The sequence below is a fragment of the Bacillus rossius genome, assembly GCF_032445375.1.
Source record: "Bacillus rossius redtenbacheri isolate Brsri chromosome 4 unlocalized genomic scaffold, Brsri_v3 Brsri_v3_scf4_1, whole genome shotgun sequence".
Taxonomy (NCBI): Eukaryota; Metazoa; Arthropoda; class Insecta; order Phasmatodea; family Bacillidae; genus Bacillus; species Bacillus rossius.
Genome location: NW_026962010.1, coordinates 20,432,703 through 20,447,016, shown reverse-complemented (window position 1 = coordinate 20,447,016; position 14,314 = coordinate 20,432,703). Strand labels below are relative to the sequence as shown.

The 14,314-nt window shown below is 34.8% G+C and overlaps 1 protein-coding gene across 12 annotated transcripts in view; it reads left to right on the top strand.

Moving 5' to 3' along the window:
* The window catches only part of LOC134541577 (E3 ubiquitin-protein ligase Nedd-4), a 122,924-nt gene that overhangs the window by 24,581 nt on the left and 84,029 nt on the right, over positions 1-14,314 (top strand). For all 12 annotated transcript variants that reach the window (XM_063385103.1, XM_063385093.1, XM_063385100.1 and 9 more), the window contains one exon: positions 4,487-4,569. In XM_063385103.1, the coding sequence (XP_063241173.1) occupies positions 4,487-4,569 (83 nt within the window). Of the gene's footprint in view, positions 1-4,486; positions 4,570-14,314 lie in introns of those variants that run through there.

Below are 14,314 nucleotides of genomic sequence, written 5' to 3'. Positions count from 1 at the left end.
GCATACATACTTATTATCAAATACACTCAAAACCAATACATGTCAGCTATGATTTGGATGCTACACACTTGTCCAATATATGGCAGTAGATGTGTGCAGTATTAATGTATTTGTTTAATATTTATGATACCAGAATTATGGCAATATAAATACTTTTTCTCTTAGCAAAATTCAGTTCCTCAAATTCCGTTTTAAAAATGAAAAATGTTTGTCGCCATATAAATTCATTTTGTAAACCAATAAAAACATTATGGTAAGCTAGTGACTTCTTACTGTGAGGTTATTTGTCACATGCTCACCTGAGCATAGAACTGTCAGGTATTGGTTCCTAGTGTATTTGTTTTTATTTTTGAGGCACTGAGTGAAGCCTAGATCCACTCTAAATTCAAATTCAAGTGCTACTGTTCAAGCTTGTAACTGTACAGGGTTGAATTTCCAGATATATATTTATTAGCAAAAATAACTCCATAACATTTTGTATGCTAAAAACAACACTGATTGGTAATGAGAAAGTGGGTGTGAACCAGCCTGTGCTTCTGAAAACAAGTTCTGTGACCTCAGGAAAATGGTCAAGCTGCTTCACCAATGATTGTTTTTTGGACATCACAGTTTTCATTATATTAATACATTTTGGGCTTTTTTTTTTTTTTTTTTAATTTGTGGATTGACACATCAATAATCATTACACTACTTCCAACCTGCAATACTTATTTATTTCCATTGCGTTAATTGACTCCGTAGCATAAAAACCTATAACTGGTTTTACAAAGTAATTTAAGAAGTGTTTTCTATACAACCATGTTCTTATAAGGTTTACCTATTTCCTTTTGTCTTATTTGTATATAAAGGTGTATTTCACCATGCATTATTGTGTGAATATGAATGAAATACTCTTGACATATTCCAGAGGACTTGAGTTCAAATCCTGGTCTGGCCATTTTGGTTATGATATTCCAAGGCAGAAGCTGGGATGGTTCCTTACTGTAGGGCATGGCCAATTGCTTTCCTAATAGCTCTGATCTGTGTCATGTGTTAGTCAAACACAAATAAAATTATATTTATAGAAACTAAAAAAAACTTGCTTTTATTGTTAAATGAACTAAAAAGTAATAAATAATCTTTAGATTTAAGTAATTTGTTCAGCAGTGATAGAGTGAAATACAACTCTATATAAAGTATTTTTTTAATAAGCGTAAAATAAGAATCAAGTAATAAACAAAACAATTAATTTTAATGAAAAAAAAAAAGCATGGGTGCACACTTCTTTCATTTTCATAATGAATCTATCCTAACAAATAGTCACTAGTGATAAAAAATTAAAGTAACCCATGTTTTTTTTTTTTTTTCATTAAAAATGTTTTTTTTTATTTATAACTTTATTATTTTAAGCTTATTAAAAAATACAGTTTACAGAGTTGTAGTTCATTCTATCATTGCTGAAGAAATTGCTTAAATTTAAAGATTTTTTTTACTTCTTTTGTTTATACAACAATAAAAGCTTTTTTTTTTACTTTTTAAAAATATATTATTTTTTACTTTTTAGTTTATATTGAAATAATATTTAATATAAATTCCTTAAAATGCACCACAAAATCACTTTTCGAAGTCCTGCAAATTTTTGGGGCAATTGACCCCTCTCCCCGAGGGATCCAATGGTGCTCGAAGGCCTTGGGGAAGCACATCAGTATCAATATATTTAAATTTTCCTGGCTTTAAAATAATCAGGAGCAAATGACCTTCCCCCTTGGGTGATTGGGGGGGGGGGGGGGGGGTGGGGTGGTGGAGGTCCCTGAATGACTTGGAAACACTCTAAATTTAAAGAGAGAGAATTTTTGAAATTTTTGAAATTTGGTGGTTTTGAATCCCCTGTTTTCTGAGAGGGGTAGTAGACTTCCCGGTAAATTTCCCACCATTCCCCAGCCTTATGGATATGCAAAAAAACATGGTTATTGCCTATAGCTTGAAAGTACTGGGTTTTTGCCCCTCTGACCCCCCTTTAAAAGTCATAGTTATGAAATTATTGTATTTCTATCGGTTCTTAATATCCTTTAAATTTAAGTAATACTCTGAAATGAATTACAAAATCTAATTTTCAAACTCCCAAAAATTCGTGAGTAATTGACCCCCCTCCCCTCCCTACTCTGAGGGGGTCATATGGTGCCGAAAAACCGTGGGAGCACATGAAAATCAACGTTCTTCAATTTTCCTGGCTTTTGAAACATCTGGTGCAAATAATCTCCCCTCATTGAGGGGGGGGGGGGGATCAAACCTCAGGCACATTTTACACCATGCGCCAGCCTCTTCACTTGATCAGAAACACTCCAGATTGAAAGAGAAACAATTTTTGATATTTCCGAAATTTGGGTGTTGGATCTCCAGAAGGGAGGGAGGGGCAGTTGACACCCGGGCAAATTTATCACCATGTCCCGGCCTAATGGATAGATGAAAAGTTTGGGTATTACCCTTGGCTCCAAAGTTGTGGTTTTTTTGCCCATAGCTTGAAAGTAGTGGTATTTTACCCCTGTGACCCTTTCCCCCCTTTTCTTCAGTTCATAGTCACAAATTTATTGTACTGTCATCTGGATTACAGTCACTTGCAAAGTTTCAAATTAATATGACAATTAGAAGTAGGTTAAAATCTACTTCCAAGATTTGATTACATAGTTACAAGTTAAGCTAATAAAAGCCTGTTAAAAGTAATTCTCTTGGTATTCTTGGTATTGGTGTTCAAAGTTTCTACAGTTGTTTCAGATTTCCTGTAATGTGGTGTTTGATATCACTTTTCTCAATTGTGTAGTTAACTTTTCTCTTTTGGTATGCTGTGAAGGTAATTTTTTTGCGTTATCTAGTTTTTATCTTTCCTTGTTTGTCTGTGTAGAGTTTCAAGGTTGAAGCTGGTGTGTGTGGTAGACCTGCTGAACTGCTTTGCTGAGTTCCGGTCACAATATACATTCTCCTCGGTGCTTGTCTGTGGAACGGCACTAACTTTGTTTCCTTCGTGTTGGTACTATGTAGTTTGGCTCAGGCCACACTGACGCCACTCGCAGTGTGCGGCTGGTTTTTGTATTGGTTTACATGGTGTGTCACTCACTTTTGTGACTTGGCCACATGGCTTCAGTGATGCACCGTTCTGGGTTCTAGCTGATCTCAGACATACACAAGCTTCTGAGTAAAAACATTGGTTTATGTCAGCAGGTTTAGGATCTATCTTACACTAAAACAGTTACTGCACAGGTACTTAATTTAACCAAACAGATGCTCGATTTCACTCAATAATATAAACATTGCTTAAGTTAATTTTTGCATAACTCTCTGTAGTTGTTAGTTTGAAAGTCTTCCTCTGGTGTGATAAAATCCATTTTGTTTTTTCTACATAAAAATGTAAACAAACCCTACTTTATCAACCATCTATCACCTCAGTCCCTCTTTTCTTTGATGTGTGAACATCTTAGTTCTCAGTATACTGCATTTGGTAGGAGTAATTTCATGAAAATGTAACGGAAGTGGAAATGTGACCCAAAGATAGCGGGCCTACTTGTAGCAACATAAACAAGTATAGAGTCACTTTTATAACACTTTTGTACATACCAAACGTATTGGCATGTCAAATAAAATTTATGATAGTGTAACTGCTACGGAATATATTTGGTAAACTAAAATAGTCATAGTGAAAAGTAATTTCAAGTTTTAAAATACCTAAGAAAACTGGCATTATAATGATAATACACATTATCCTTGCATTATGTAAACAGGCTCGATATCACAGCAGTAAAACATGTGCTTGTTAACCTCGAGGGATGTGGTTCGAATCTCATCACTGGATATATTTTTAAAAAATGTTTATTATAAAATTAAATAATAATGTTTAGTTAGCTCAGTAAAGTTAAGGTTTGTTTGTAGTAAATATTTACAGACTGATTTCAGTTGTTTAGGAAAAAAAAATTACAAACATATACTTAGTGTTTTTAGTATATGTGTTTTAAAAAGTTTCAGTTAATATATGCCATAGAAGTATAACTTATAACGTGTGCAGAAACTTTAAATTATTAACTTTTTAGTGAATTTTAACAATTTGGACAGTATTCTAGTAAAATTCATTGTAAAAAGGTTCATTTGCAAAATGAACAACATGAGAACACATGAATATCCATGTTACCAAGGTTAGATGTGTACTGGCGAGCACTGTAAGACTGCTCACACTTTTTTCCCTTTCTATTCATATCTGTTCTTGTTCCCTCTCATTTCCTGCTTCTCTCCCTAACTTTTCTTCTATTCTTCTTTCCTTTCCTAGCTTACTGGAAATTGCTAAATAGAATTTTGGGCATCTCTAATTTTTTGACCTGTATCTTAAATGTCCTCTCATATTTGCTTTTGTTATTACATCTGAGACTTTCCCATTACATACATTATTCAATAGATTGTCCAATTGTTATGAAAATTTGGTGTGTGTTGTTTATTTTTGTATTAAGTAAGCTGTTGTTTCCAGGTGGATACAGAACCAACCAACAAGCTGAGAATACGTGTGATAGCAGGTCATAAGCTAGCCAAGAAAGACATATTTGGAGCAAGGTAAGGACCTGCAATAACTACAGATGTGAGAATTCTGTGATTAAGTAGTATTTATAATGTTGTTGTGCTTACGTATCATTTTTGAGTATATTTAGAATCAGAGCTGGGCAGTATCGAAAATACAAGTATTTGAAATACGTATTTTTGATACTTTTGGGTATTTTGTATTTTGTATCAGTAGAAAGTTATGTCTCAGTATTTTATATTTTGTATCGAAAATACTTTTGAAGTGTATTTACTGTATTTTGTATTTTATAAAATACAATATACATTGTGTACTTGCATTTATAAAATATCTCATTTATTTGCTGGATGTTTTAATTTTGGAAATTAGGATTGGCTACTTATTTGCAATCTGGCACTAGTGAGTGATTTCATTGTAAAGGTACATATTAGTTGAACAGAAACGGTATCACAGATTTTACAAATTGCTGTCTTATCACGTATGTTCATACATATCTATAGAATATGATTGAAAATGGAAATAAACATGGCAAGCGATTGTGAATCAGAAAATGTTACACACAGCAGAAGATGATTGGTTTTCATTCGATGTCAATACAAATAATGAATGAAGTGTTGCACAAACAAACAAAATTGAACTTGAGTTATTACAATACTTACAAGTTAAGGCTACCCACACGAGTATGCTAGATGGTTATCCAGTGGTGCGAAAGCTTTTCTTACGATATAATACAAGTTTAACCTCTAGTGGTCCTGTTGAAAGGTTGTTTTCATTTGCAGGTATAATACACAACCATAAACACCACAGCTTAAGTGACACAATGTTTGAGAGACTGGTTTGTCTTAAAGGGAATTCGTCCTTCATTGCTTACAAAAATGTTGCATGTATTTTGTAATTTCATCTGTATTTTAAAATACTATTTTGTATTTCGTATCTAAACTACATTTTATTTTGAGTATTTTGTAACTGTATTTTTAATAAATGTACACAGGTATTTTGTAATTTGTATTTCAAATACATTTTCAAAGTATTTTGCCCAGCTCTGTTTAGAATACAGTATGCACTTTGCGTATTATATTTTTGGGTGGTAAATAAAATGTTTATATGAGCTTGTTCAACATTGTGATGGTTTATTATCTTTTTGGTTTATGTTGGTGAAGTGAAATAGTTGAAGTTCTATGATCTATGATCTACCCTTTAATTTTAAGAAGAGCTGACCTTGATTGTTTTGAGTCGGTTGTTGCATTCAACAGACTTGGATTTGTATGTTGATCTTTGAAAGAAGTTATTATTGTAGAATTTGAAGTTAAATGTAGTAAAAATCATAGTCATATAGTGTAAGGTGTAATTTTTGAAATAGATGAAATGCTAATTTATTTTTGGAAGCTAATTAGCTAATGTATCCAAATTCTATCCTGTCTGAAAAGATAGACACCTGTCATCCTTCTGTAATTCCCAAGCCACACATTTTCCTCCTATATTTGTTTTCTTCTTTTGAGCTGTTGATTGTTAATTTTACCACCTCTATTAAGTGGCAACCAAATGGCAACACAATAAGTATGTTGACATTTTGTATTCTAGAGTTTTTTTTATCATAAGGAAAGAACCATTTAAATGGTATTTTATGTAAATAATGTGAAATTGGAATGTTTAAAAAAACACCTGCACAGTCTTCTTTGCATTGCATTCTTTGCATTTAATCTATATTTTTATCTTTATTATTAGGTAAGTTTTAGCAGTAGTTATAGTTGCTGTGTGAATTGAGACATTGCAAATATTAGGGAACTCTCAAACTACAAGTTTCGAGAGGTATAGTTTCAATATTAACTTCTAACATATTTTCAGTGTAATTCTCCAAGCATTTGTCTACAGTGATGGTATAAAAGTATTGTAACGTTAAGAAGGGGGAAATTTATAGAAGTGATACAAATATCTTGTGCTACCCAGAAAAGTTACCAAGTCCAAAATTGTAGTTTTGGAACCATTTATCGTAGAGATGTTGTACATTGAGCAAATTTTAGGTGCACCATATTATAGTTTAAAAGCTTTAGGCTCTGGCAATTGTGCAAGTCGAAACAAGCATTTATTGTAAAGTGAGAGTAAAGACTCTTAAAATGTGCCCTGCACTCTAAGGATGAGATGCTTTATCTCTGTGTAATTGACACAGTTAGAGTAAGTGGCAATGTGCTTACTCATGCATGACGAGTGACTAGTCTCGCACAGTGTAACTGAGTGAGCGTTCAGGGACAAGTGATGAACGTCAATAAGTAGAGAGAATGGACAGCTCTGGCGAGGAGGGTGCAGGGAACAGGTGAACTTGGTGGCCATGGACTGAGGTGGGGCAGTCTGGCCGTTGTGATGTTGGTAATCCTTGGTGTCCATACTTGGATGGTCTCCTACTACAATATGTCCATAAAAGAATGTCTCAGTTTTAAATTGTAATAGTATCAACTGTAAGCGTTGTAGTGTGTTGGTTCAAGGTCACAATCAAATAGTAACTCCGTTTTAGATAAGTGCATATGCGAGTATTTTTTTGTTTTCTCGCTTGCAGCACCACCTACGCAAAATGGCGACTCCTGAGCGTAAAGCGTTTTGTGATCTACAATTGGTTTAAAGTGTAATTTCAGTCAAACGTGCGTTTAATTTAAAGTTTAATTGTGATCTCCCATGTGGCAAAAAATCTGCTGAATTCGAGACGACAGAGCACTTTTTCTGCTGGTCTCCATGTTCGCCTGACATAACGTCCTGCACTTTTTTCCTCTGGGGCTTTAAAGATAGTGTCTACGTCCTGCCGCTACCTAATGATTTGTCGGAGTTGAGACATAGAATTGAAGAGGCTATTGCTTCCATTACTCCGGACGTGTTTACCAAAGTGTGGGAAGAATTGGACTTTAGGTTGGATGTGTGCCGTATAACTAGGTGCAATGTAAATAGTCTAAATTAAACTGTTACCATATACCATTGAAACGGAGACATTCTTTTATTGACATCTTGTATACGCCATGGTTAAAAAGGAGTTTGGCAGCAAGGCAGTGATTGGGGTGTTCAGGGATGTTATGTTCATGCACTGTAGGATGACGTGCAACACACAAGCAATGGTGTGTGTGGGTTTGCTCTGTAGTGGATAGTGGAGACTGTTCTTTAACGTTGGCACGACGAAAATGTGAAGTATTGTTGTGAGAATTTAGTTCATATCAAGGAAAGCTATGGGGTAAAATTTGTCTATATAATATTATGAGATAGCCAGTTAATTTAGATTTTGTTGTTCTGTATTTGTATCTTTATCATAAAACAGTTAGAAAATAAAAATTTATTTCATTAAATATCAAATCATTTTATATGCTTGGTGATCGTTCATTTGGAGAGTGACACCAAAATAGTACCTAATTATATTGTTCCGGCATATCTGATAATAGTGATAATGTACTGATAGTGTACGTGAGGCTATATAGTTATCTTGTGGGAAACTCCTCAAAATTATACAGTAACGTGAATGTAACTTTTTTTTCATATTGTGATATCATCTGAAGTAGAGCTTGGACGTTACACTTTTAGGTTCCGTACCTCTACGGTGACAACAGAATCTATTTATGACGTCCATTTTTTACGGGTCTCTTAACTTTCTAATAGTTACACATACTAAGTATAAATTTGACACTTATATAATTATGACATGCACATAATTCTGAAGTCCTATGAAAATGTTTTTAAATTGCAGTCCCGTGAAAAATAAATAGTAATTATAATTTTTAAAAATATTATGTCGTTTCTAAAAAAGTTTTATTATATAAAATATGTATTAAAATTTTTAAAGTAATATTTGGTTTTGTATTATTAATATCTTATGAAATAATTTTCTTCTAGTTCCCCTTCTTCACATATATAGTATAAATTTTAAATTCGTGAATATATATTATCTCAATGAATTTGCAGGAAAACTAGAGGAATTCTAAAACTCTGTAGGTAGGTCCTGAAACTGAACTCTACATACTATAGATAAGGAAACTTCAGGCTCTATCTCACTCAGTGTGTTAATAATTAAATTTTCATTTTAATTTCATTTCTTTGCTGTTCAAATAGATTAATCACGATAGCTCTATTGCATTTGTTGTTTGTATATTTTGTTAATAGATTCTTACATAATGTTATTTGCGAACTGTAGATTGTTACATAAGTAATAATTACTATGATCATATACGTAAAGTTATTACATTCATTGAATATCTGGTGACAAAATTTGTGATTAAACCGTAAATTCAAGTTAGCATTGAAAAGTTTTTGAGTTTTCACTACTATGAGTATCCAGACTAATATAGTAAAATTAGGTTATGAGTATTTTGAAAGAACAATCATTTCAACTTATTTATTTGAGAACATTCTTAAAAAGTTTGTTTGTGGTTAAAAGTGAAGTAAAAAATATGATTTTAAAGCTATAGTATTCTTTAGTCTAAGCGTTCAAACAAATAGAAATAGGTCATGAAAGTGTCCTGCCCTTGTGTGGGATCAAACTCACGCTCTCCAGCATGCCTGGGACGGTGCCTTAGCCTGGTCTGCCCCTGGGGCTGGGGTCAACCTTCCAGTCAGCCTGAGGCCGGTCCCACCTGGTCCCAAACACTCACCACAAGGTGAACACTTGCTTGCCCAGATGGGGCCTAACCTGCATATTAAATCAAAATCAGAGGAAATAACTTAAATGCTGAAAACTTTGGAAGATGGCAGAACATTAACACGACAAAACAAGTAAATTTCATTAAATTTATTAAAGTGTACATATCAAAAAACTACAGGAAAAAAAACAAACCTTCCATGAACAATACAAAAATAATCAATCTGATCTCATTACTTTTTTCAGGTACCTAAATAAAGTTATTGTATGGTTTTTTTTATCACACAAATTTATCTCAAAAATATTCTCAACTGTTAAATATCTATTTCAAGTTAATTTTTAACAAATGTTTTTGAGCGATAAGTTCTTAAATATATGAAATATAACACAATATACAATTAAAAATAATTTCAAGGCTTTGGAGAGTTAGTTACTTTGACTACTGTGAAACAAATATGGCCACCAAGTAAACAGCATAGAAGGTGCAGAAAGTACAAACAAGGTGCATCAAACACAAAAGACCAAGGAAAAAGGTGTCAGAAAACATTAGTGAAATTTACAAGTAACCTTGTACTACAGCAAACATATCAAACATAGAAAAAATTACTAGCCATTAAATAAAATAACGAACACAAAAATTATACTTAGCTCTCCAATGACCTCCATGCTCTCGGGTCCCCCCCCCCCCCCCGCTTCCCCCCCCCCCCCCCCGCTTCCTTTCTCTCTCTCTCTGATGTCATTGATGGTCCTTGCTGCTCCATACTGGACTGCCTAAAAACCCTAAATTTCTCCCTCTCCCCCTCCCCCTCCTATTGCCTCTCAAATTGTCTTGGATGAAATAGAAAGTTTGGGATGGTTACATAAAATTCCAGAAGGTTCTTAACTGTAGTCCAAACAATCTATACACAGGGGTCTTCCAGTTGTCTTCTTCTTCTTGCTAAGATCTCGTTTGGTACCCTTGAGTTTGAAGCTGTTTTGGAAGGAACCTTCATGATTTTGCTTGAAGGATACTGTCTTAAACAGCACACAGCAGTAGCCTATCTTTGACTTGTGATGTCACGAGATGATGATTCCACATGGTAAACATTAAGGTTATGTTTCTCTTGTGTCCTTAAATGTTTTTAATGTAGAAAATTAACACGAAACTTCTCGTGATCAATACACACGGTCACAAGCCTAACAAATAAAACAAAATATTTACCTTAAAAGTTAAAAACTTTTTGTTTTGAATTTGATTTGACTGGTCATATGGAAGAAATGTCGTGCAACATTACCACTGAGATCCTAAATCAGAATTGTGGTGTGAGTTTCCATTGCATAGTCACTGAACATCTGCTCTAAACTAACCAGTTAGTGTTCAACTCCATGACTTTTGGATTAATGGTTCTAAAATTTTCTTCTTAAAATTATACAAATCAACAGTGGGTACAAAAATTTATCAAATTTATCAAATTATTAACATCCGTATTCAGTTTTTTTTTAAATATGTGTATACATATTGTAAACATTATGTATGTTATATTATTTTATTGTGTTTTACTGAAAAATCTGTTTTATTTCCCAGTACATCAATAATCCCTTGCTAAGGCTGGAATTTTTTTTTCAGAAATTTTATTTAGATTGAAAATTGAAGTAAGATTTTACAGGTACTTACTATCCAAACCGGAATTAGTATATCTGTTATGAACATCAGTTGTTTGATTAAACAATATGCAAGAATTAATTAACCTAGCTTGCTTAGTTAATACTAAGATACTTAGAAATAGACTTGCAGAATGTAAACAATAACAATGATTAACCTGTGATTCATAATTATTAAAACAGAGTACTCTGAATGTCTCCATTAAAAAAAAATCTCTTGGATACACATAAAAAACTCAATTCAGAATAAGGATTGACTATATAAAGTAAAATATAATACATTTTCATTATGAGTAAATAAATTAAGCTTAAGATAAAATAAATACACCAGCAGTTGGACTTTTGCCTGGTGGCAGGAAATACCTTCTCTACATCACTCTCCCATTCCTTTAAGTTATCTCCGTGGGTTCTCTGCATCTCTCACCGCCAATATCTTCCCACCGAACCAATATCTCTCACACCCTGTTCTCACCTCTTTCTGTTTGCCTCCACTCCCTCTGTGTCTTCCACTCATGATCTCTCCTCCCTCTGCACCCCCCTCCCGCTTCATCACCTTGTCACGGGTATCACTAAAGGAATAGGAAACCCTAACAAGGCAGGAAAGAACGGATGCTAGTGTGTCAGAAAATTAGGTGCCCAGTATAATTCGTAAATACAACAATTTATTAACAGGTATATTATCACAAACGAATATCTCATTTCATTCTTGAACTGACATTGATCGTTAAAGCTGTATCCCTGCGTGGTGGGGTAGAATACTCGTTACAGGTTGGCTATAACAAAACATACAAAAAATTAACAATCTGATAAGAATATCAAAGCAGCACCCGTAATCAACTTGTGCCTGTCAAGGTTCAACCTACTGAGCTTACACTGTCAATCACAAAAGTGGTTGTCATAGATTTACGAGGTGACATTAACAAAAATATTAGAAACATATTGCAGCCCAGTACGTAGACAAAATACCTAAAAGGGATATAAAAATATATTTATACAATCAATAACAAGTACTGGCTGCGGTTCAAATTATTTACTACCATGGTAAGTACACATTAAAATTTACTAATTTGGTATCCGTTGAAGTTGACTAAAGTCTTAATTTTGTCCACAAAATATCTCGCTGTCACCCAAGTCACACGTAATCTACGCGGTTATTCTTATGCACCTCGTGTCATGTGTTAATACTGCAAACTGTCTTGTGACCACGGTGTTACGTTTGCCAGTGTTTGGTTATGCACAGAGTTGGCAGTCGACGTCAGTATTGGTATTTACTTATAGTGTTCTCTTAATGTTTTCTCCAGTCCCACTCGCTCGCCCTCACGGAAGTTGCCTTACACTCGCCTATCATGACTTCGTACTTGAGACTTGATTTTAGTTTCCAACTGCTCTCAGAGTTTTATGCTTGCGAAGCGACACTATCTTCATTAACTTGTCTCTAGCAACGTTTATGACATGAAATAGTCTCACCAACATGAAGTCCGTCGGGGTCTCTAGGCGGTGGCGATTCCACGATGTTTACAGCGTAGGGCGGCGAGCAGTGTCCAGGCAGCGCGGCGGCCCGCCTCGATGAAGTCCCAGTTGATCTGCCTTCTGTTGACCCGAAGCATTGCCCTTTTATACGCGCAGAACTCCTTACCAAGCTAGAACAGAATAGTCTCGTACCTTTGGGGGAACGAGGGTCGACTTCCTTTTCCGGCGAATGGGCGCACAACTGATGTTGCCCGACCGTTTCCGAAGAAGCCCGACCACCAGCCGCAGCGTTCAGAGCCCCTGCGCTCAGTGTTGCGCGGGTGGCATTCACAGACATGTTAGGGGCACTGTCGATTCTGAGTGTGTACGAAGGTACACACGTTACAACCTTGAACTGTGAACAATCTCGCCAGCCTTTCTACCTGCCTCTTCTCCTGTAGTGTTTTCTCCCCTAGCTCCTTGATCATCACTATGGTCCCCCCTTCTCCACATGCTCATTACCCATCTCGCAGGCCTCTTATTTCCGTCACCAGATACGTGTCCCGGGCCGTAGTCAACTACTCCATCATTGGCCTCACCACCGTGGAGTACACCTTTGCCTTTACATTCCTCCGTGTTCCCTTCAATGCCCAATGATCACGTGAATCTCATGCAATGCTTAAGCAAAATAAATCAGCTGCAAATCATTGGAGTAATTTATCTAAATAAAATATTAATATAATACACTCTAAACATTCATACAGAAAAAACACATTAAAACACTTTTACAGGAATGGAAACAATTACAAATAGGTACAATACCACTTCCAGCCCCATCCAAATTCATTAGTTGTAAACCTACAAATAAGAATATAATGCAAGATGGACTCTTAGGAATCACTTTGGAAATAGTCCAAAGTCTAATAATTATCATCATTTATAAGGAAAGGAAAGCTTTGTAATTATTTCTGTTCTGTGAAGCTGTGTCATGGTGTTTTTATAAAATTGAAATAGAGCGATGCTCAAAACCATTAAAGTAGAGAGCCAGACAACTGTAAGACTTTGCAGGGTTTGCTTGCCATGTTTGCTATAACTGTGCACCTCCATTGTGTACTTTATTAGCTATCATTTTTCTTGCAAATGGAAGCAGCAGTGCTCAATAGCATGTTTGATGTTTGTTTTATAGCACACTTGCATACTTTTGCACTTATACTTGCACTCTTGCATTTTTGCACACTTGCATATTTTCTCTGTAGCATATGCTTATTTATAAACGTATTCACTCACATACTTCTGCACTCGGATACTTGCACATAGTTTTACACATGTGCATACTTACACACTTGCCTGTATGGTTTTATACTTGCACACCTATCTTTCCCATCCCTATATCTGTGAAGTTTCACTTCAAATGAGTGTTGTGTCTAAGCACTCATTTCTTAAAAATTTTATTGTTTCAGGCAAAGAATTTTGGAGAGTAATACATGTGCAAGAATTAAAAAATCTGTGAGGACTAAAGTTTTTTACTACACAGATAAATCGTAAACCACCCTATCAATTTCTTGTTACAAAAATAGGCTTTGTTCTGAAAGTAAATATTACTTAAGCAGAAATACTGAGTTGTGGATGGGGGTTCCATTTGGCTACGAGTTGACTGATACTGTGAAATAATCTCACTCTCGTTATCAAAGCTGCCCACATTTGTTTATCTGATATTCAAATACACTAAATACAATACTGAATGATAAATATAAGAGCTTGTAAGATACATTAATTAAAACCATGTGATTACTCAATCCAACAGTTTATATTAACTTACAAATTAATTCTTCACTCTTTGTGTATGCAAAACATTATTAGAAACACAGATTCAAAGTTAAACCTAAACCGGATAGTATTGACAACAGTCCTGTGCATAAAACATCACAAAGCACATTGCTGTCAACTGAAATCTTGTGTGGTTTAAGTCTTTCAAACACCTGTTGCACTGAGCAAGAGTTGTGAGCGTGCAGCGATTGCATCAAAAAAACAAAGTCTTTGAGCTTTTTACTAATGGCAACCGAACTGCTTGCACTTTATTGAAT